The 24,904-nt window shown below is 40.6% G+C and overlaps 1 protein-coding gene across 5 annotated transcripts in view; it reads left to right on the forward strand.

Moving 5' to 3' along the window:
* Positions 1–3,388: 3,388 nt before the first annotated feature.
* CPEB2 (cytoplasmic polyadenylation element binding protein 2) overlaps positions 3,389–24,904 on the forward strand; it is a 79,893-nt gene continuing 58,377 nt past the window's right edge. For 2 of the 5 annotated variants that reach the window (XM_054029470.1, XM_054029472.1), the window contains exons 1-3: positions 3,390–5,101; positions 8,116–8,397; positions 22,450–22,540. In XM_054029470.1, the coding sequence (XP_053885445.1) occupies positions 3,956–5,101; positions 8,116–8,397; positions 22,450–22,540 (1,519 nt within the window). In that variant the 5' untranslated portion in view covers positions 3,390–3,955. Of the gene's footprint in view, positions 5,102–5,356; positions 5,593–8,115; positions 8,407–22,449; positions 22,541–24,904 lie in introns of those variants that run through there. The other 3 variants (XM_054029471.1, XM_054029469.1, XM_054029473.1) reach the window with 3 other exon arrangements.

The following is a 24,904-nucleotide window of genomic DNA, read 5'->3' on the forward strand; positions in this document are numbered from 1 at the left end:
ATTTTACAGAAGTGTGAGGGTTGTTGGCAACCAGTGGCACATACATCTATATCACTGACTGAGGCAGAAACCAGATATACACAGATTGAGAAGGAGCTTTTAGGAATATTGTTTACCTGTGAGAGATTCAATCAGTATATTATTTACGGCCAGAGAGTGGAAGTTGAAATGGACCACAAGCCCCTGATAGAGTTAGTTAGCAAACCGCAAAATGACTGCACCATAAGGATTCAAAGAATGATGATGAAGGTGCAAAAGTATGATTTGTTTGTGACCAACATACCCGGTAAATTCATGATCACTGCAGATGCACTTTCCAGAGCAGTGGCTCCCACAACATCAGAGAAGACTTTAGAGACAGAGATGCAGGCATATGTAGATTTGATTGTAAAGTCAATTCCCATAGTTACAGGAACTACAAGAAATAAGAGAGGAAATAGAGAAAGATGAATAATTGGGAATCCTTAAAGAAGTGATAATTAAAGGGTGGGCTGAGGAAATAAGGAGTTGCTGTCCAAGTATAAGAGACTATTGGAACTGCAGACATGGACTGACTGTGGTAGATGGGGTGATTTTCAAGGGTAGTAAGGTTGTAATTCCAATGAGCCCCTGAAAAGAAATTCTACAGAAGATCCACGAAGGTCATTTAGGAATTGAGAAGTACAAACAACAAGTATGAGAGGTGCTGTATTGGCCACGGATCAATCACAATATTGCTAATGTGGTAAGAAATTGCTGTTCATGTTTGAAATACATGCCATGCCAACAGACAGAGGCACTGAGATCTCATCCAGTTCCACAAAGGCCTTAGAAGGTAAACCCTGACTTATTTACCTTGCAATCAAAGGATTATTTAATAGTGACAGATTATTATTCTCTGTATCCGAAAATTTCCACACAGCACAGTACTAATAGTAAGTCAGTGATAGCTGGCATGAAAGGAATCTTCTTCAGACATGGGAATTTCAGACGAAGTCTTTAGTAATAATGGGCTGCAATTTTCCAGTTAGTCTCTAAGGTGCCACAAGTACTTCTGTTCTTTTTGAGGATACAGACTAACACGGCTGCTACTCTGAAACCTGTCAATTTTCCAGTGCAGATTTTAGACGCTTTGCCATAGATTGGGATTTTCATCACAAAACACCCAGTCCAAATTACCCTCAAATCAAATGGACTTGTGGAAAGGTCTAAACAGACAGTAAAGAACCTTATGAAAAAGACTTTTGACAGTGGGGGTGATTTGTATAAAGCGTTACTGAAATACACCCCTGGAGAATGGCTTTTCTCCAGCTCAGCTGTTAATGGGAAGAAGGATCAGACCTAATTTACTATTTACTGATACTTGCTGAAATCTCATAACAATGAAAGACGAAAGAAAATCAGAAGCGGAAGCAGAAATATTATTTTTACAAAAGAGCTCATGGACTCCCATCTCTTAACCCAGCTGATAAGAGCGTGCCTGAGGAATCACACCTCTAATACTTTGGGACAAAGGGTACCATTAAAGAACAGCTGCATCCAAGGTTTTATGTAGTCCAGACAGACCACGGGGACACATTTAGACGGAATCGAAGGGATCTATGAATAATCCCCAAAAGGTTCAACACATTCACTGTAGTTATGGACTCTGGCATCTCCCATCAATGCACGAAGGAGAAAGGGTCAAAGCACAAGAGAACTCAGATTCTAATGAAAGGCTGTTACTGAGATCAGAGTTGGAGATTAAACATCCTGAAAGACTCATAGAGACTTGCTAACCTGCCTGGAGAAGAGGTATTTGAGAAAAGTGAGTGGTAAAGACTCCAGAGTGATGTGCTGATAACCTCTCCTCTCTAGATAGTTGACACATTAGGTTTATGGCAATGTAGTACATGAGTTGAAAATTTAATGCATGTGCTAATAGATAGCTATTAGGAGTTTATATATATGTATATAAAAGTTATTTTTTCTTTATGAGAGAAGATGTAGAGATATGTTTGTAGATTAAAATTTAGAAACACTCCCTCACATGGGACAGTATTATCAACATAGGAAGGGGGGGGGGGAGAGGCATGGGTTGGGAACACCGCATGCCCGTGGGCAGCAGTTCAGCAGAGATGCTCTCTGGTTATTTTTATTAAAGTTTTATTCCCTTCTCATTCACTGATTTGTTATTTAATGAACCCCTAGGTCATTAAAAGGAGGAATTGGAGCTGCAACCTAAAGTTTCTGGTGACCTCCCAAATCTCTTGCTAACCATTGCTTTAAAGCCACCGTAGTTAACTGAACAGGCTCCCGGGCCCAGCATCAGCCCGCAAGGAGCCAGCCCGGGAAGCTCATGCTCTGATGAGGCCGGTGGTCACCAGCCCCTGGACGTGTGCAGCGGCGGAAAGGACAAGCTGCCCGAAGGGACGAGTGGGGGCAGTACAGTAGGGCACTGGCGGCTGTACTAAGGCTTTGCAACAGGCCTACAAAACCCGGGGTTAGCACGTCAGGCTCTCGCCCCGCAGCGTTGCCCCACCCACCTCCACGTCTCTCTCCTCCCAACCGGCTTCATTTTTCCCACGCCCAGCGGCGCTTGCGCCCTTGCCCCTCCTGCGACGAGCAGCTGCGTCAATGCAAATAAGCTCGGTAGGCGGGGTCTGGGGCGAGGGAGCAGTGACGATAATTCTCTCCTTCCAGCGCCGGAGGCACAGTCCCTGGCACGATCCACGGCAGTGGAAGAAACCATTTTTCAGCCTCTCCCACCCTCCCCGGGGGAAATAATCTCGCATTTTGTTCCCCTCCAGCAAAATATTTTATTTAAGGAGCTGTAGTCAAGTGTACATCTGCGGACCACACACATAAATATTTTCGTCGTTAAAGAAGCAGGCAGGTATACAGTGCATTACAATGGGGAGGGGAATCGCATTTATCTACCCCTTATTGAAGTGGTAGCGCCCGCTACCTACTGGTTGGTGTCGTCGTCCGCCCGGGCCTGCCTGTTCTCGCGCTCTGTCAGTTGGAGCAGCGCGAGAGCAGCCGGCAGGACGGTATCGAACCCTCAGTGGAGCCGGCGATTAATGATTAACGAAGAGGAGTAGCGTGCGCTCATGAATTATTAATAAGGGGGAGGGACTCATGATTTATTAAAGAGGTTGACCCGCCAGAAGGTGGGGATTGTGACGGGATCGTGACGAACATTCCGGAGTTCTTAAGGGTGCTGCAGCCGGCTAAGAGCCGGTACTGGGGGTGGGGGAGAAGGCAAAGGGGGAGGGGAAGAGCTGTGCCCAGCCTCAGAAACAGGCCTATTTGATGGACCTGTAAGAGGGGACGGTGACAGCCTCTCTTCGCTCCGTGCCCAAACTAGGACCGCCCCCCCCCCCCCATAGTACTGTACAGGGGATTATACAGAGGCCGGGACGGGTCACCACCATGGCGGGTGACCGTTCGGGGTGCTGCTGATTATAATATGCAGGATTGTTAGAGGCGAAGGACTGGTCTATAGGGATTTAGTAGGAGGCTCTTTTAACCTGATGAGGAGGAGTCTAGAATGTGGGATTTTTTACCCCAAAGTGGCGATTCTTATTGTGGGGAAAGAGAAATCTTATGCTGGAGGCTGAGGATTTTTTTTAAACCCAGAAGGGGGTTTTTACCCCGTAAAGCGGATTGTCAGAGGCGGGGTTGTGCCTTCCCCCCGCAAGGGAGGCTATTTACCCCTACGCGGGGTCAGTGGGTGTGAGGGGCTTTTCTGAACGGTGGGCTCGCAGCTCTAAGCCACTGCCTACAACGACGGGCAGGAGCAGCCCCCATCTACTGCTGGGCGTAGGAGGCGCTGCCTACACGGGGTCCTTCTCCTCCCTGGCAGCAGCAGCTTCTCATTCCGTCCTGCCCCTCCTCACCCACCCGAACCGGTTCCTCCCTCAGCAGCGTGTCCGGTGTGTCGCCACCGCCCTCTCTGTTGCTGTCGGCGGCGGCTGCTGCGTAGCATCAAAACATGCAGGATGAGCTGCTCCTGGGGGTGACACAGCAGCAGCAGCAGGCAGGGAGCGAGAGGCTGGGCAGCGGCCCCGCAGCAGGACACCCCCCTCTCAGCCACCCCTCCTCTGACTTTAAACCCAGTCTCGGCCCCCACCACCAGGATTTAAACAAGCAGCCGCCACCGCCGCCTGCTCCTCAGCTGAGCCAGAAGAGGAAAGAGTTCAAGCAGCAGCAGCAGCTCAGCAGCCCAGCCCAGCTCGGCAGCAGCCACCCCCTGACTAACCACCACTCCCCCGACTATCATCGCCACCCCCCTCAGCAGCAGCACTTCAGCCACCCCACTGACAAGTACCAGGAGCACAGGCAGCCGCGCCAGCTCCTCAGCGCTCGCCCCCCGGAGCAGCCGCAGACAGGGGACTATCCGCCCTACCAGCCGCTCAGCCCTGCCGAGCAGAAGGGCGGCGCAGAGAGGGGGGGCTCGGAGCGGCTCCCCCCTTCCTGCCCGGGGGCACAGGCAGCCGCGGACCCCAATGTGGGGGTGGTTGTCTCCTCCTGTGTGAATCCGCCTCCGTCTCCTCCTCACCTGCAGGCTACAGCCCAGTTGCCCCCCATGGAGTCCCCCCCGAACAGCCACTTGCTGGGCAGCCCCGGGACCCTCTTGCCCGGCGGGCTCGGCTCCGGCTTCAGCAGCCTGCAGAGCTCGGAGATCCCCAGCCCCCATCACCAGAGCGGGGGCGGCTCCTCCTCAGCGGCTTCCCCTCCTCCGCCGCCGCTGCCCGGCTTCGGCACCCCCTGGTCGGTGCAGACCTCGTCGCCGCCTCCGCCGCAGACGCAGCAGCCTCCGGTCTCCAGCAGCGGCGGGAGCCAGATCAGCGCGATGCCTCCGCCGAGCCCCGAGTCCGAGACCAGCTTCTACCCGGGGATCCCGTCTTCGATCAACCCCGCTTTCTTCCAGAGCTTCTCGCCGGTGTCGCCTCACAACCCCTGCGCCGGGCCCTTCAGCAGCCCCTTCTCGGCCGCCGCCCCGCCGCCGCAGATGAATTTACCTCAGCAGCAGCAGAACCGGAGATCCCCTGTGAGCCCCCAGCTCCAGCACCAACACCAGGCGGCGGCGGCCGCGGCCGCTTTCCTGCAGCAGAGGAACTCCTACAACCACCACCAGGTGCGGGGCCCGGGAGCTTCGGGGCGGCCGCCAGCGGGGAACCCCTCCGCATGGGGGAGACCGCTGGGGAAGCCACTCGGACCCGGGGGGGAAGGGCGGGGACCTGCCCCGCGAGCGGTGCAAACAGCTGAGGTTTTATTTGAGTCCCCCCGGCTGAAGTTACCCGGCAGCAGGGACAGCGCTGCTAGAGCCGGTTGGTGGAAGCAGGGCGGGGCTGCCACAACCCAGGCTCAGTCTCGGTACTGCAGCGAGCGCCCTTTGGCGGAGTGGGGGGCCTCGGCCCCGTTTCTCTCCAGCTCTCTCCCGCTCCCTGTGCCGCAGAGCTCTCTCGGGGGGTGCGGGTGCCTGGACCCCATTCCTCTGGCCGGGGTGCCGCAGAGCTCCCGGCGCCCGGCAAGGGGGGGAGGGTGAACTAATTCGTTTCGGGTTCGAGTTCTGTTGACTGCCCCTTCTTCCAGACCCTCTGCCTCTTCTGCTGCTGTAGGTATCAGGTGAGAAAAAGCGGATTAAGTCATATGACAGGCCCATTGATTCTTAGTGTGAGTTATATCCCCCAGACTTTGATCGATACTTACTGGGTTGTTATAGCTGCTGTCTACAGGCGTCCTTTCCTTAGCTGTCAACAATTTTTTGTTTAGTTTTGTTTGTAATTGCCCCTGATACTACTAGTGAAAAGGTCACAATTTCAATGTGAAAAGGAACAGGTTTCCATCCAGAAAACATGTTTGTTTGAACGATTAGCCTCCCTGCTTCAGATAAACACCTTTCCTTGTCTTTGGTTTATTTTAAGATCAGGGTTTTAGTAGACTTTTTAAATATACTTTAAAATTGAGAACATATAAATTGACATGAATAGGCAGGTTTGGCGTTAAGTGACCTTTTTAATTCATATGAGAACTGTCAAGATGAATAACTTTTATTTAGAGTTACTTGTGTATGTGGTGATATAGGCAAACAGCAGCTTCGCTACTGTATTTCAGGTTCTCCTAATTCTCCTGCCTACAGCACCTACTAGTTTAATGGGTGGCATGGAATCCTCATCTCCTATTGGCTAAAAGGGTTGCTTTTCTTCCTGGTTCTGTCTGTTGAGAATAAGATAACGTGTCATATTTTGTTCCATGAAGCTGTTCTACTCTCTCCAGTTAACATATCATAGGGTATGACATTTGCACCATGTTAAGGTTTTTAGGCCCTTTATGGCTGAGTATACCATATAGGCCCCATAGTCAGTTTAATTTATGCTTAATTCTAGCATTAAACCGTGTGGAATTTTACCAAGTAGGTATGATTGGGATTCTATGAAGTAAAGTGTTTTTTTTGTTTTTTTTGTTTGTTTTTTTTTTGGTAATCGGTATTCAAAAATTGTACTACGAGAAAATGTATGTTGTTTATATGTTCATGTGTGGTAAACATGTTTTAACATGGATCTTATCGCTTAATTTGCTCTGTTTTTAAACAAATTCTAAAGCAATTAAGAGATCGAGAACTGCTGTCCTCTACCATTAAAATTTGTGGGGAATTCTTTTCACCTCTCACTTCCCTGGCCATTATTCAGTTATGAATATATCAGTTGTAGGTAGTAAACCTAAACAGTGATGTGAAAGCATAGTTAGCAAGATTAAAGACCTGTTTTAACACTTGACGTTATCTCAGAGTTTGTTTCTCAATAGAGTACGTGCCTCTCCCAAAATTCCAACACAAAGCATTCAAGTTTTACAACATAATTATCTATAATTCTATAGAACAGGGGTGTCTGCCTGAGTATCTGACCACAGTGGCTTTAACATATTTTCAGGATTATTTTTAATTTTTATGTCTGTACAGCTCCATCAATACTTATCATTTTTAACCTTTTTTAGTATTGCACATCTGGCATCCTTTAGATTGTCATTAGAATTACATTATTTTTGAGATTGAGGTGTTACATTTGGATTTCAGATTAGAATTGGATTTATAGACCCTTTGTTTCATCAAAGGGTGTCTGAAAAATATCCTTTCCATGACCAGTCAACTTTTATTTTGCTTACTAGACAAACACAGCTCTTTATTATCACCAGAGTTCAGTGGGTCCACCTCTTGGTGGTATGACAACCATTTCAGTTTACACATTGGTTTTTAGCATAGATTATTATGTATTGAAGGCAGCAATAGTGTTTTACCCATTTTCCTCCTGAAAAGACCTTTTCATTTTCCCTCTGGGGTTACTCTGAATATGTAAATTTTCTTTTGTATAATAGCAGTAGTCCATTGGATATCAAAACAATCCCTTTCTCAAATAATCAAAAAGCCAGATTCCTCAGGTGTGGCAAAACACTTTTGGTTCGCTGACTTCTGCACAGCTTTGCCAGTTTACACCAGCTGAGGATCTGGTCTAGTTTGTTACACCAGAAGTTCAAGCTGTAGCCTTTAAAGGCTATTATAATACATTTATATTTTTAGATACACATCAAGGATAGTTACTTTTACTACAAATAATTTTAGGTTATACAGATTGTCTGTGGGATAATCAGTCTTTGTCATTGTTACCTGAAAACATTTTCCTCTTTATGCAATATTTTAGATTGACCTATGAATCTTTTTACCCTGCAACTCACTACTTTCTCCTTTACTCACAAAAAAAACCCAACAAATGACCTTCATGAAACCATCTAATGCTGCTCTACAGAGACATATCAAGCAGGGGCCTGCCTATGTAACACATGACAGATTAATTACGTAATGAAAGTGTAGCAGCTTTTATTGTATTTAAATAACTGTAGGACTATTTTACCAAGAAATGAATGAAAATCCTAATTTATCATTTTGGCAAATCAGTCTTTTTGGTAAAGCAGTCTTGTTTTATGGTTACTTGTATTCAGTTTTCTCCTTTGCCATGGATGTTAGTATATAGGCAAATGGGAACTTCCAGTTTTCATACTCTTTACAAAAGCCATTTGATCTTTTTTGAGGTAACAAGCAAACTAGGAATGTTTCCAAAAAAAATCTAATCAAATCTTTTTTTTTTTTTTTTTTAGCCTCTTCTGAAGCAGTCGCCCTGGAGCAACCATCAGAGTAGTGGCTGGAGCACAGGAAATATGTCCTGGGGAGGAATGCATGGCAGAGACCATCGTAGAACTGGAAACATGGGAATTCCAGGAACTATGAACCAAATTTCTCCTTTGAAGAAGCCCTTTTCTGGTAATGTCATAGCTCCCCCTAAATTTACTCGCTCTACTCCATCGCTGACACCAAAATCATGGATTGAAGATAATGTTTTCCGAACCGACAACAACAGTAATACTCTCTTACCCTTACAGGTAAGAATGGTATGTAACTGGAGATGTCTTAATGTTTGTCTTTAATTTTGTCTAGCATTGTAAATAGGTCTATTTAACATATTAAGTGATACTGACAATGTTCGCGGTGATTTTTATGAAAATGTTGTACCTTCTAATATTACAAGTGTACTGCAAGGGACAATTAACCAAAATATTTTCCAGTTTATATAAAATGCCTGCAGTAGCCAGAATTATTGCTTACTGACTATACAAGAGGGGAAAAGGAGGAAACTGGAGAAACTCTTGCACAGCAACAAGGGAGTAGAAATGCTTTTTAAACTATCAGAAAGCATTTTTAACATTCGTCAATTTAAAACACTTAAGGCTCCGTTTAAATCTGGGCTGCTTTTATCCCTCAGTTTTTAATATAGATTAACTTTAGATCTTATCAAACTGTTCTTGTGGACAAGCTTTTTTTTAATACTTTATTTGTGGACAGCTCTGACTTTTTTTAAATTTACCTTTTCATCTTATTAGCATCCTTGCCAATGCCACTTTGCATATGGGTTTTAGTTTTCCCTGATTGGCAACTTCTTGAGTGATGTCCATAGTTATTTAATGATTGAAACATAGAAGCCCTTTGATTTAGAGACGTTAAATGCGAAGAGGAAGAATGATCTTGTACTGTGGGGATCTGGGTCAATTTTTGCAACAGACTTCCTGTGTATCTTTAAGCAAGTCACCTAATCTCTATGCCTCAGGTTCCTGTCTGTAAAATGGAGATAATATTTTTTCTCAAGCCTCTGGCAGTCTTGTCTAGTTAGTTTGTCAATTCTTGGGGGCAGGGACTGTCTCTTGCTATCAGGCCCCAATCTCACTTGGCAATATAGCAGTTTATGCATTTACATTTTTTGTTGCGAGGAATCTAAATTTAAGACCATCATTCTACCTTAGAAACTAGTCATTCCAAGTAAACAGCAGATTACTTTAAGAACAGTTCTCCATTTTACATCTTCTTTAGGTCTTCTTTAACTTTAGTACTTTGTCTTGATTTGGGCTTGTAATTTGTGCTAGTATATTAACAAAATAAGGTAACCTGCAGGAAAGAGTAGTTACAATACTTGTTATTCCCTGCATAAGGCTGTCATACCTCCTTTTATTTAGAATGTACTTATTCTAAACTAGGTCTTATTTTGTCATAATTTTGATCTCTCAACATTGAACAGCTACATTTGTGTCAAAAAGCAGATTAATTTTAGTGTAGCTGTGATAATAGCAAAAAATTTCAGTCTGGGATTTTTGCATAGATCTCCTGGCTTTTGTCATTTTGGCTGTGAGTGGACTTCCCATTGGCTCAACAAGCCATATACACCTCTACCTTGATATAATGCTGTCCTTGGGAGCCAAAAAATCTTATTGCGTTATAGGTGAAACTGTGTTATATCGAACTTTCTTTGATCCGCCAGAGTGCGCAGCCCCACCCCCCCGGAGCACTGCTTTACCGCGTTATATCAGAATTCGTGTTATATCGGGTTGCATTATATCGGGATAGAGGTGTACCTCTACTTACAAATGGGGCCTGATAGTTACAATACTGGACTCAGTGCCACTATTGATTTCAGATGCATTTGAAGTTTGCTGGGATTGCATCCAATAATGCATTTCTTTTATGGGCAATCCCACTAACATCCTCTTCTAAAGTCCTACCACATTAAATGGGCCTGCTAACTGGGCTTAAACAGCAGGGTTTGTATAATTTTCTTGGTTGCTTGTTTGGGTGGGATGATGGAAAGGATGCCACTTCTATACCAAACTACAACTTGACTCATTAAAGATAGAGTTTAGAGTTGCCATCTTGACAGCTGGTGCTCTGCAGTTGAAATATCTTTAAAAAAAAAAAAACATTCTAAAGTAGACACCTGTAAAATAATCAATTTCATGATTTGGGTTAGGAATATTAGTGTTTTATTAATCTGTTTGTACAGCATTGCTACAATATATTAGAGTGTGTATCCAGCCAAGCACAAACTTGCATATACCTCAAATATCCGGTAATTCAGTATGTCTAATACGTTTGCAAGTGTGTGTGTGTGTGTGTATATATATATATATATATATATATATATATATATATATATATATATATATATATATATATATATATATATATATATATATATATATATATATAAATATTGAGCTTGCTGAAACTTTTAGAGGAAGTCATTTAATATAAAGCAGCTTGTTTTCAGAGCTAAACAAAATTTGTTTTACTCCTGGCATATAGAAAGCTAATAAAATTTCCATTAAATTAAACAATCATAAGTAGCAGAGTAGAAAAAGGTACCTGAAGTTCAACCATATTTAAAATAATTTGTGTTGATATTTTTGTTCTTGGTGTTCACAACTTCAAAGCGGAATTATAGTCATACTTAAATTTAGTACCTACAATTGAACTGGCTGCTGAACAGCTTCGTGAGAGAGACAAAGAATTTTGTTTTATCCAGTAATAAACTAGAGTGTTTAGCTATGCTTAAATCTCACTTGTTTGCTTTTATAAGAATAGTCAAAGGACAGAGTGCAAGTATTGTGATCTGAACTCTTTCAATGTTAACCACTTTTATTGCAGAAACATTAAATAGATGTCTTCTGTATCCTTATTAAGATACATTGAATTACTGTGTTCATAATTTTCAATTTTTATTAAGTTCTGTCCTGCATGGGGTCACTCCCCACTACATTGACTGACGCATGGAGTTTAGGCATCATGGTAAAACGGTTAAAAAGAAGCTGAACTTCAGTTCAGTTAGAACTGGTGATGGTGATGCTGTCTAGGCTTGTGTTGGCAATTGTGACACAGCCAAACATCAGTCTACTTAATTTGTGCTGTGCTTGCCTCTTTCCATAAAAGGTTGAGGTATTCAGATTGATGATTCTTAAAGATACAGTAGCAATTTTAGCAGACACTGTAAACGCTTTTAGATTACTAAACTTATGCCATCTGCTAAATGTAACTATATTGAACAGATGTATAAAACTTGCCTGTAGTCCTCCTAAACCAATGTTTCTCAATCTTAGTAGAGACTCTTGTAGACCATGTTCTCCAACATTTACAATTTGCAGACCTTTTTGCTACTGTTTGTGATCACATAACACCGTGTTGCAACTACTAAAATAGTTTATATAGAAATAGTTAAAATACATGTTTACATCTTGCTTTTAGATATAAACATGATTATGAGCCAGCACCATGAGATTTGCTAGCTCTTTGCAGATTGCTAGGATCACAGGTTGGAAGTCACTTTTGTAAAGAATTTTCAGGCCTTGTCTACAGTGGAGACTTGCCATAATTGTAGCCATCAGTGTGCAGTAGCCCATGTAGCTGCACTAGTGCAAACCACTATTATAGACAAGATAAGTCACAATTTGAACAGTTGCAGCTTATTCCTTATCTGAAATTTTGCTTTATTCCCAGAGTCTGCACTGGTGCAGCTACACTGGTGGCTGAGATAAGCGCATGTCCCTGGTGTATACAAGGTCAGGGAGTTAGTTATTTCTAATACATAATATTGTTTGGTATTAAGCATCTGTTTGGTGAACAGTATATATTAATGACTGTTAATGTTATGTTTTGATCATGTAGTTTACAAAAAGGAGGGGAATGAAGACCAAACTTTTTCACTGTTGGTATTCTTTAAGTATAAGACTGAGGCATACATTTCCTACGTGCACAAACTGGATAGAACTTCATTGACTGCAGTGAAGTTGAATTCAGTAATGGTGAATTGCATCGCTAAGATGGGATTTTGGAAAGTGCTCAATTTTGGCCTAACTGCTCTCTCTAACCTTAGGGGTAACACTCCAGTGGTGAAGTTAGGCCATCATTGAATGCGTTTGAAAATCCCACCTTTTGACCTGCTTTGCATTATGGCAGCACAACTATGGTACTGCAGTTGTGCCACTGTGGGGTGGATTGATGGAATGGGGGCTTTCTGTTGATGTAGGTAATATACCTCTCTAAGAGGCAGTAGTTAGGTCAATGGAAGAATTCTTCCATCAGCCTAACTGCATCTATGGTGGAGGTTAGATCGACCCAACTGTCGTGCAGGGTATGAAATCTTTCACGGCTCTGAGCAATGTTGCTAGGTTGATCTAATATTTAAGTGTAGACCAGGCCTTAAGTTTTACTGCCATAACTATGGTTCTAAGGGTTGTAATTTTTTGTTCTTACACTGGCAGAATTATGCTGGTAAAAGCCCTAGTCTAGACACTGTTATACTGGTATAAGGCACATTATACCACCATAGTTTTTTATTTTGACAAACCAGAATAATCTATGACAGTAAAACTCATCTACATTGGGGGTTTTGTAGCTTTAAGTATTGTATACTGGTATAGTTAAAACAGAGAAACTTAAATGTAAATAAGGCCTTCATGTTTATAATTTTTTATCTGAATATCGATAGTACATTATTTTATTTATAATCTCGTAATAAACCTTTGTACAAACATTTTTTAAACGAGTGTAGTACTTCTTAAAAGGTCAATAGTATTTGACTGTATGCTCTTGGAAAGAACAAATGTAAGTAAAACTTCATTCTGCCAAAATGAATCTGAATTCTGTTCCTGTATCTTTGAGTTCAGGAAATACATTGCATGTCTGGGTGTCTTTCACCTTGATTTGTCCTTCCTGTTTGTTTGGACTGTGCAGACAGTATCAGTTGTCCTTGAGACTGAGCTTTGTTATTCACTGCTGAAACCTATTGCTGTAATTTGGGATTCTGGACCATAAGATATAACCTGTATAACTGCAGATATTTCTTCTGGTTGCCTTGGTTGTCCCTCTTTATTTTTTTTTTAATTCAGATACTAAAATTTCAAATATTCAGTGAAATAAAGCACAGTTTCGGGTGTTTTCAGATAAGTTTGAGTTGTACTTCACACCAGATGTTAAGTTAAAAAATATTTTAATACTCTAGCGACAGAAAAAGAATAGTTTATCAGAGTTTGCTCAAGTCAAAGAGGGTTAACTTAATTTTGGATGCTCAAGATATCAGTTTTTTAATATTTGTAATTGATAATATTTGATAACAAAATCCATGTTAATATATTTAGGCTACAGTCTAATTGTTAAAGACTTGACTTAACAAGTTTAAAACATTAACCAAGACTTTCACCTAGTTAAATGGCCTGATTTTCAAAAGTGCTGAGCACCTAGCAGCCCTCATAAAAGTCTGTGGGAGAGTTTATACACCTCTACCCCAATATAATGTGTCCTCGGGAGCCAAAAAATCTTATCGCGTTATAGGTGAAACTGTGTTATATCGAACTTGCTTTGATCCGCCGGAGCGCACAGCCCTGCCCCACCAGAACGCTGCTTTACCGTGTTATATCCGAATTCGTGTTATATCGGGTTGTGTTATATCGGGGTACAGGTGTATTTCAGCACTTTTAGAATTCAGATAGCTTATTTAGGTGTTTAAAACATGGATTTAGGAGCCCAGCTTTAGGCAATTTATTTTTTGGAGAAAAGTTGCCTTCATTCAGATTGTACTGCGCTTTAGACCAGTTACCTGGGCCTAGTAGATTTAGGCCCCAATTTTTTGCAGATGGATGCTGCCCTGTAAGCAGAACCCTTCAGTGCAGCTCTGCTTGGTGCAGCAGCAGTCCACCTACAAGCTGTCAATTTCAGGATCAAGGCCTTTGAATGGACAATTTTTAAATTTTAAACTTGCATATAGATGTTCAGAATACTGAACAAAATCGATGAACCAAGTCTGGTAGGCTTAAAGCCACAAATGTATTAACAAGCTTTTGCTGAACTAAACATTCTTACCTGTGTTGTTTAACTTACACAGGTTATAAAATATTGGAAGAATATATTTAAATCAAATCCTTTGTTTTATTAACATATTCAAGAACTTATGTAAGGGCTATCTCTTGTTGCTCAGCAAAATGTTTGTCAACCAGGCTAATGGAGCAATACTGTATACATTATGATTCTAGTTACCTAAGAGTTAGCAATGAAAGAAATTTTATATTGTCCAACTCATCTCATTGCCAAACCATAATTGTTCTCTGAGGCTAGGTCTATACTACCCGCCTGAATCAGCGGGTAGAAATCGACCTCTCGGGGATCGATTTATCGCGTCCCATCGGGACGCGACAATCGATCCCCGAATCGGCGCTCTTACTCCACCAGCGGAGGTGGTAGTAAGCGCCGCCGACAGAAAGCCGCAGAAGTCGATTTTGCCGCCGTCCTCACAACGGGGTAAGTCGGCTGCGATACGTCGAATTCAGCTACGCTATTCACGTAGCTGAATTTGCGCATCTTAAATCGACTCCCCCCTGTAGTGTAGATGTACCCTGAGATTATGCGCTTTTCCAGGTTTAAATAACTAGATTTTACTGCCGCATTTGAAGGACTATTTTGTAGGTGATTGTTAGAAAACTTTTCCTAATGATGTTTAGTCTAAATTTTGCCTTTCTCAGTTTCAAACAACTATTCTTAGTTATTTTTTTAAACTCCTGAACAACTTCCCCCTTCATGCTGACACCCTCCAAATGTCCAGTTTGTTGTCCTTTTAGTTGTTTTGACCATGCTATGCACACACAGGTTGTTTAGGCTTTCCTCATGGGTCAATCCTGCCAAGCCTTTAATCATCTTTGTAGTCTGTCTGGATTGCTTCCAGTGTGTCAATGTCTTTTCTTAACCTGGACCACTTTGGGGTGGATGTAGTGAATGCTATATGTCTGCATAGATAAATATTTCAGCAAAAATGACTTGTATTGCTGGGTTACAGAACTGTCATTTTGTTATTGGACCTTTTTCTGTGAATATTTATATATGCAATAATGTGATCTTAACTTGAAAACATGTTTGGTGTTTTCAGGATGACTGCCCCTAGATATCTGCTAAATGTTCTATTTGTTAGCTATTTTATGTGGTGTGGGTAGTGGTAACCTACTTTCCTTACTGAGGTAATTTCTTGTTTCTACTTTCTGTAAGCCTTCCGTCCAGTTTCCATAGAGCTAAACTATAATGAGTGATAGGCTTTACATTTGCAGTTTCTCAGTATGTACTGACAAGTTTATTGTCTCAGCAGGATGCCTATGACTATGTTATGGATCCTTAATGTCTTCAAGCTTTCAATTATTTTTATTTTTCTAGTTAGGATATACATTTGATGTTTTTATAATATATGCTTAACCAATATGATTATGATGGGGAGTCCTCTACCAATGTACATGTATAGAAATACAAACAGTACATTTTTAGGAAGGTAAGTTGGACATTTCACTTTATTGGTACTCACCCATTGTCTCCAAGCTTTAACAAAATGTAATAAAAACATACATATAGTTTATTGAAAGTCACTAATTATTTTGTGTATAGAAACTAAGATCTTTTTGAGTTTAAGGTTGATTAGGAAGAGGGTGAAACAGATGGGACAAAGTTAGCTTAAAATCATTTAAATTAATGTTTTTGGTGTAGCAAGAGTTGAATTCACTATAAAATCTTGTTCTTCACCAAAAGATCTGACTCTTAAGATCATTTTCTTTTTCATTATATTATGTTTGCTTTATTATGAAGCAGATCATGGTAGGCTTCCTCAGAACATCAAGATTTGTTTGAATAAGGTTTTCTGAAAGGATTTGTGTTTTTTAGTGTATTTTTAACTCATCTGAAACGCTTTTAAAGGCCAAGATTTTAGAACATCTTCCTAAAATTAAATGGGAGCCTAACTTTAATAATTCATTTTTGAGAACCTTGGCCAAAGATTAGCAAAGGCTGCTTATGATAGTTTAGATTTTTTTCCCATGGTTTCCTAGACTAATTGCATTGTGCCTAATAGTGACATCTAAAGAGCATTGTGAGATGTACCTGCAGTGTGTATTGAACTTATCGGAGTAATTAATTACTTAGAGAAGTGCAAAGCCAAGATAGTATTTGCGTAACTTGTGTGTGGATTTATTTAGAAGTCTTAAATACATTCTACTGAGAACAATGGCTCTGGGAAAAAGAGGATTTAAATTGCATATGGTACCATGAGAACTCCACTTCTCTTTCACACATTTTTTTAAATGATTTGGAGAATTCTAGGACAAAATTGCAAATGTGATGATGGACATAGCATTTTCCTAGAGTCAATTCTTATCAGTTTTGCTGGTGCTAGTGGAACGTATCAGAAATGGAAAGGAATAGAGGGCCTTGTTTTGAAGACTTGTATTAGTTGGGAATCAAATATGGTCCTTCACTTCCTTGACCATTGGTGATCCGAGAAGCAGCACACTGCCTCCAAAGTAAGATTGCACATTATGCTAGCAGTATTATCTGGGTGGCTGAAGAAAGGGCCTTGTTAACTCCAGTCTAGAAGTAGTAACATTCAGATCTCCTCATCCAGGAAGACCACACTTGATACGTTCTTTTTAAATGAGAAAGGTTGGAGGAAACTAAGTTGTAAACAAAGTGTGAAAGAGAGATTATTAGAAATAGGGTTGAGTTTGGTGGAATCAATAAATGCATGAAATCCAGGGGGTAGGTAAAAATGAACTGACTAATTTGTATATGCTTTTTCAGTTAGTGGTGAGATTGGTGCCTTAGAGAAAATGTAAAGTCCCGTCCCCCTAGTTTTAGATCTACTGAAAAATTTAACCTCTGAAAATGTATTCTGTTAGTGTACTACTTTGTGCTAAGTTGACTGACAGGACTTCTAGTGACATATTGCATCTGATAGTTAGAATACTTGATGCTTCTACTGTGTAAAGAACTTGTAAACATAGCTTCTGAAAAGTCAGCTGACAGATCAAGTTTTCTCTAAAATATTTTCCTTATTGTAAGAGCCTTAAAATGAACCCAATTATAGCTTGTAGGGGAATTGAGGGTAAATTTGAGACTAAGTTGGTTTGGTGTAAACTTTCAATTTCAGTTCATTATGTTGTATTTTGAAACTGAGAAGCTATTGAAGCACCAGAAGATTAGATCAAGCAGGATTCAAGCACTTCTGTATTCAAGACAATGAAAAGCTAATAAGAGAATCTGGCAACAAATTCACTGTGCTATTTTTTGTAATACAAGAAACTCATTACAATGCTTGTGAAAAATTCTTGGCGACCCAAAGTAGTTTATGTAATTATCTTTTATTGGCCCAACTTACGTTGGTGGAAGGTACAAGCTTTTGAGAGATCTTCAGGTCTGGGGAAGGAAGCAGAGTGTCTGAGCTAACTACAAATCAGAACAGACTGTGACTCATAAGGGGTAACACACAGTAGGTGGTCACGTGAAATGAAGTGGTCAACTGAGTGATAGATTGCTATGCGTCAAGGGTTAGAAGTGGGCAGTTTAAGGTAGCAGGAGGTTGGGGTGTTACAGATTGTTGTAATGAGCCATAAAACCAGTGTCCACATTGAGGCAGTGGTTTTTGGTGCCTAGCAGTTATGAATGTATGTTCCCAGGATCATCTTTTGAAGGTGTTGTGCAAGTTTCCTTGGAGGAGGAGTATTGAAAGATCAGCTATGGAGTGATTGCTTTGTGAAAAGTGTTCTCCTGTGGGTGATACGGTGTTTTTTGTCTTTTATCATTTTCCTGTGTGACTTCATTTGAGAATGTAGTGATTGTCTGGTTTCACCCCACATAGTTGTTGGGACATTTAATGCACTTGATAAGGTATACCACAAGTTGTGATAAGTATATGTAGGACCCATGAATCTTGGAAGGTGTGTTGTGCCAGAGTATTGATCGTTTTAGCAGTGGAGATATGTTTGCAGATTTTTCATTTGTTGTTCTGGCAGGGTCGGGTGCCACTTGGAGTTGGTGTTGTGGTCTGTGGGAAGTTTGTATCTGATGATGACCTTGGTGAGGTTGAAGGGTGGTTTGAAGGCCAGTAGAGGGGGTTTGGGAAAGATTTATTTCAGGTTGTAATTCCCATCAAATATGGATTGTAATTATTTGATCCCCTGTATGGGTTCCAGTGTGAGGTGGTAGTGACAATTAGGGGTTTGCTGTCAGTGGTTTTTTTTCTGTGTTGAAGTAGGCTTTTCCAGAGTATCTGCGTGGCCCATTCCATGATGTGATCTACTTCTCTGGTGGAGTGTCCTGGTTTAGTGAAGGTGGCTTTAAGTGTGTTTAGGTGTGTATCCTGGACTTTCTCTTCAGAGCAAATTCTGAGATATCTGAGTGCATGTCTGTAGATAAGAGATTTTGGTACGTATGGGGTGATTGGTGGGTTCTTGATATGGTTGTTAGTAGGGTTCCATTGTTTAAGCTAATTGTACTGTCCAAGAAACTGACGCTAGTGTGACAGTGTTCTAGAGAGTTTGATGGAAGGGCGGAGATAGATAGAAATCTATGAGAGAGCTTAGGTCTTCTGTCAAGAGGATGAAAACATCATTGATGCAGGTGTATTGTTGGTTTCATGGTGCATTTTTCCAGAACTTATCTATTTCTTGTATAATTATCAGCTGCTTGAGACATCTCAATAGTGTATTAATGTTCAAACTAACGTATTCTGCAGTCTCTACAAGCACAGTATTGTTTACTCTATTTTATTCTCTGTGGTTGATCGGTCTGTTATTCTCAAAGTCACCTTTGACAAAGTTTTTGTAAAAAACATCAGGCTAACACAAAGTATTATACTTGCAAGATATTTTCTCCATATTACTGATTCATTGTCTGCATTGTCACTACTTCAGCAAATTGATGAATGGATACAAGAAGATTTGTAACATGAGTCACTTGACTAAGCTGAACATGAAAGAACTTTCAAAGAACTAGTTGTAACCTTTCCTTCTGGACATCGAGCTTGATGTGGTGACTTACATACACACAGACTTCTTATTATAGCAACACTTTTTGGTGCTGCCTTAGAAAGCAAAGGCCTACACTTGATACCTGCGCTCTGTAAAGCTGTATTGGCTGCCTATTTAGGGAGTATGTTTCAAACTTTTACGCTGATAAAACTTACTTGAACAAAGACCTAAAATTGGGCCCTGTACCCCAAGAAATTTCTATTTTCCTTGAGATAGTCAAGTTTGGACTAGCTGATTACACTGTATAGTTGAGTGTATGGCTAGGAGTGGCCTGTCAATTTTGAATGCTTACTCCCTGGATGTCTGCCAAAGCTCATTGGTGGCATCTTTCAAGGCAAGGCTAAAGGTTTGTGTATTTTGTAGGCTTTATTACTTTGTAGTAGGTTAGGATTTGGCCAGATTAGATTTCTAGCTATTTATTTTGGTGTCCTAGCTAGTGTTGTATGTTTTTTTGTGCAGTGATTAGGTGCTTTTTGTTTTCAGATGTTTTAAAAATGAATGATAAACATTTTAAGACCACTTTGTGGCTGGTCTTGCTCAGGGGCATAGTGGACACGGTGGTACAACGGTCCTTTCTTCCTTCCTCCCACACTTTTTAAACTTCCTTGCGGGGGCAAGACATGCTTAGGGTTAGTCCTGCCCTTATATCACAAAATGGAGTGATATAAGGGCAGGACTATGACCCCTGTGTATTGTCACCACCCCAAAAAGAGCTAGTGTCACAATCTGCCTTTAACAGGAAGAACTTTATTCCTTCTCTCACCTCTATAGTCATGTGGCAATATTCTAACCAAAAGAATCTAAACTGTAAGACACTTGAACTAGAACTTTGTTACATAGATGTATTAATTGCCACATGAGCCACAAATACTTGAATAACAGCAACTAGTTGCATAGTCCGTACTACTGGTTACGAATTTCAAAATCTTACTGGTATTTTCAGATATGTTTAAGTATAGTATTCTATCTGTAGCTTCCTAGCCAGTAAATCAGAAGTTGTATGTTGTATGTTAAAGACTTTTTTCTAACTTATTTAGCTATCACTGAAAATACAGTTCCTATAGTTTTTCTGTGGAAAATTGATTTCCCCCCCCCCTCCCCGAGAACCTACATTTTTTGTTGAAAAACATTGGTGGGGAAAATTTCCAACCCGCTCTAATATGCTAAAAGTTGTAAAACTAGAGGGTGCACACTTTGTTGCTTCTGTAGGACAAGCTTATTGCCTGTGCAATCTTAACCTGTTCCTTTTGTACATTTGCAATAATATAGTCTTTAATGAAATTATTAAACTTTTTTTTCTTGTCTCATTCAGTGCACACAACAAATGATGCTCACTTAGTGAGCAGCTATTCAGTATTCTCCTTTTCTACATTGTTCAATGAGTGGACCCATGCTTTATTTACTGCACCCTATTCAAACCCTACTCCAAAGACGGAGTTATTAATTTCCTCAGGGGGTTTTCTGTGGTGCTCATCACTATGGTATCTGGTTCACAAATATCAATGAATTAATTTTGTTGCCCTCCCCACTGTGAAATGAGGGGGTATACTTATCCCCATTTTACAAATGGGGAATTGAAGCACAGAGATTAAGGTAAAAATTATACAATAACTTTGCTCAATTTGAGACACCTAGGATCTGATTTTTTTTCAGTCTACTTAACATATTAAAGAACTTCATATATTCAAAGCACAACTCCCCAGACTTCAGTTGCAGCTATGAGCATTTAACACTTCTCCAAATGAGACTACAGAGTCGTGAGTCACATACCCAAAAAGGAGGAGCGCATAGTTAATGGCCACCTGTGAAATGTTTGCTTTAAGTGACTTGCCCAACATAATATAGGAACTCTGTGGCAGAGGCAGAGAGGAAAGCCAATTCTCAGGGCAGCATTCAACCTCTAACCATGGCACCATCCTTCTTCATAATCCTCTGCCTCGTTCAATATACACCTTCCAACTTTTCCAGAAAATTGAATTCAGAGTTTGTGTTGGGGTGTCTACTCCACACAAGGCTTGACTAAGTAAAAAGAGCCAATTAACCCTGTGACAGGCTGCACCTGGAGGAGAGTGAGGGCTGGCAAAGCCTAATGGCTGATGAAACCCAAGTGGCAGAGGAGCTGGGACAGTCATAAAGAGAGGAAGATGGTGATAAGAGAGGGTTATAAGAAGGAACTCTGCAGTCTTTCCCCAGAGAAGAGGGAAGTTGGCAAGAGACAAGGAGGAAGGAGGTCTAGGAGGAGAGTAAGCCCTGGGATCCTGATTTGGATTATAGACTCTGGCAAGAACCCGAGAGGGGCGGGGGGTGAAATAGCCACAGGGAGATGGGAATGCTCCGGTGGTAACCTAAGGGTAGGCCAGAAGGTAAGGAAAAGTAAGAAGGAGACCAGGAAAACAGCAACAGAGTCTGGGATTTCATATGCCATGGTTGCTAGTGATAGGGTCTCTGAGCTGGAACCCGGAGTGGTAGGTGGGCCAGATGGACGTTGAAATCCTAGAAAGCAAAAATTATTGTGGCCTGGCCAGAGGGCCAAGCTACAAAGAGGCAGTGTCTTGCTGAGGATTTGGGTGCAGAGACACCAGCCAGTCACCTTAGAGACAGCTGTGAAACTCATGGAGGAGTTTGTGGAAGCAGGAGTCCCTAACAAAATTACCCATCCATTTTGAGAGACCAGGAAGGGAGCAGTCGAGTATTGAGAGAGAGAGAGAGATGAGCCAGAAGTAAGTGGTGAACTCTGTGATAAGATCCTACAGACAAGTCTTCACTATATACACCTGATTCATCCCTAGAGCAGGTCCATCCTGTGCACTGAATGAGGCAGGGGTCCGTTAAAAAAAAAATTATGTGGTCATGTAATTAAATGTTTATCATTATGCATACACAAAAGGGCCTTGAGTTGAGGCTGTACAGTCTTAATTGTGGCATTTCTTAAGTTTTGAGTGTTTGATTTTGCAGACTTGATAATATTCTTTAAGTGTGTGTATGTGTGTGTATGTATGTGTGTAGAACTTGATGTGAAGGAAAAGATGTTGAACTATATCTTTTCCAGATTCAAAGTGTATCTCTGGTTTTATATTTGGATGCCATAATAGCTACTTTCAGGAAATTTATATTCAGACTAACAAGCAATAGTCCATTTTCACCACCTTTGGCTTTTACACTGCCATCCATCACCACATTATGAGTGCACTACCTCAAAGTAGTCTGTCTTCCTGTCAAGTTTCCATGTTTAAAAAGTACAGTTTTTGTACTCCAGTACTAAGAAATTTTGTTCCCTTTTAGGATCGAAATAGAATGTATGACAGTCTGAATATGCACTCATTGGAAAACTCTCTTATTGACATCATGAGAGCAGAGCACGATCCGCTTAAAGGTATGTTACTATGCTAACTAAAGAAAATGTCACCCATTCTTTGTTAATTTAGATTCATTTTGAATTGGTAGCTGAATTGCTTCTTCAACCCATAGAAAGCATCATTTCAAATATATATTATAATCTATATTTATATGCAAAATATATTTATGGTAGATTTACAATTTACAATATTGATATCTTTATAGTTTTACTAGAAATAAAGTAGTTTACTTCAAGAACCCGGCTGACTCGAAAAGTCACTCTTCAGCTGCAACATATTTCTGCCTTCAAACATTTACAGTGTTCATATATCCGTGTTGGTCCCAAAATATTAGTAAGACAAGATGGATGAGGGTAATATCTTTTATTGGACCAACTTCTGATGGAGAGAGAGACAAGCTTTCAAGCTTACAAAGAGCTCTTCTTCAGGTCTGGGAAAGGTACTTAGAGTATCACAGAATACAAGGTAGAATTGATAAGGAGTTAATACATGTTGCAAGAGACTATTCAAGGTCAAGTGGGAAGTTAACACCTTTACCCGTTCATCTTCTCTCTCTTGGTATGTTTAGACATTTTTTGTCCACTCTTTTTGAGGATAATTTCAAATTGATTGAGTGAAATGTGAAGACACATTCTTGGCTCCTGGTACTAGTGCATACATAAATTATTCTTAATCTGAAGTTAAAATTCCTCAGACTTGTAAGAAATAAGAACTCTAGTTTCATACCATTGGTAATAGAAAAGTATTGGAATTGTAGTAAAATTATAGCTTAACTACATGTGTGTTTTAACACAAATAACTCAATTCTGTCCTGTAAACTTTTTTTTCCAAAACAGGAGAGAGTAACCTGTTTCTTTGAGGTTAAAAGTGCAGCTAGTTCATTTCTGAACTTTTGGAAAGTTGTTTCCTCTCCTCCGATGTGCTTCATTGAAATCATAGGGCCACAGCAGTGACCTTATAGTTAGTTTGTGGACTTCAATTTTAATTCCTGTTTTCACTGTGTAATGACTTAAAAATTCAGTACAAAAGAATTTTAACAGTCTTAATCTAAGCCTAAAGGATTTATTTTTAAAGTTTTGAATAAACCCAAGCCATCTGAGTTGTGCAAATGAAATGTTATTTCTTTTTTTGTGCGATGTTTAAACTATTTCTCCTCCAATTTAGACGTGTTTAAAGACTTCAAACTTGCTATGCATTTAGTACTCACTACAAGAAAAGTGCCTTTTCTCATTCAAAGAAATTAGGTTCAGAACTAGGTATGGTTAGAAGTAATTACTATTCATGTATGGTAGTCTGTGCTCATCCACTCATTTTCTACCTCCAGAAATTCCTAATTATTTATCTTACATTAACACAGAGGCCTCAATTTTGATAAGGCTCACATTGTGCGAGGTACAAACACATATTAAGAGATAGTCCCTGCCCAAAAGACCTTAGACATTGCCTATCTTTAAGCAACCACAAATCGCCACACTTCTCCTTCTTAGGTGACAAATCCTCTGTTTCTCAATAAATCATGTTACATCTTAGCTACCTGTTTTGTTGGAAGTTTTCAAAACCTACCTAGAAGTCTAGTCTACATTTCAAAAAAATTATTGTAATTTCAATCAGAATAACTTGATTGTTCAAACTCCATCTGGGGATGTGCACTTTGGATGTGCTGCTACAGTATAACTTAACCCTCCGTTTGCCCCACATCTACACTGTCATGATACTGTGCTGCACTGATTGTGGCATATTGCATCTTCACTAAGACTAAAGATAAAATTTTAAAACCAGTGTGCTTAAAGTTAACACTTCCAATTTAGGAACTTCTGAAAATATGATGAATTCAGTTGGAGGTGTAGACATTCTGTGCTTCTAAAAATTAAGTCAGTAGAGGCCTAAATATAAATGTAGGTCTTTAAATCTCTGATCCTAAAGTTTTGGCCTACACATTACCATACGTATAATGGCATTTTCATAATATGGCTGCTGATGTTCGTAAGTGTACTAAAACTGATTAATGTCTGAGCATGCATTCTGAAAGTCAAATATAAAGGTGGATTAAAAGGAAAAGCTTTTATTTGAGAGGCAGAGAATAATCCACACTCACCAACTGAATTTAAATTGAGTAGTTGAGTACATCTGTTTGAAGTAAATATTTTGATCAAGATATTGCTTCTCTTTTTGGGAAATATATTACTTGTTCAAAGTGAAAGGATAAATTTTATTGATTAACATAAAGCATTCTTCAATTCTATTCCTTAAGAGTAAATGGGAGAAAAAGTGACATTCACAAGAATAGCTTAAAACCTATCTTCCACCCCCTTTACTTTTTGCAGTCTCCACGTGTCATTCGTTTGATTTTTGGCAACTTCAATCATCCTTTTTAAGGTGCA

Source organism: Malaclemys terrapin, chromosome 5 (genome assembly GCF_027887155.1).
Source record: "Malaclemys terrapin pileata isolate rMalTer1 chromosome 5, rMalTer1.hap1, whole genome shotgun sequence".
Taxonomy (NCBI): Eukaryota; Metazoa; Chordata; order Testudines; family Emydidae; genus Malaclemys; species Malaclemys terrapin.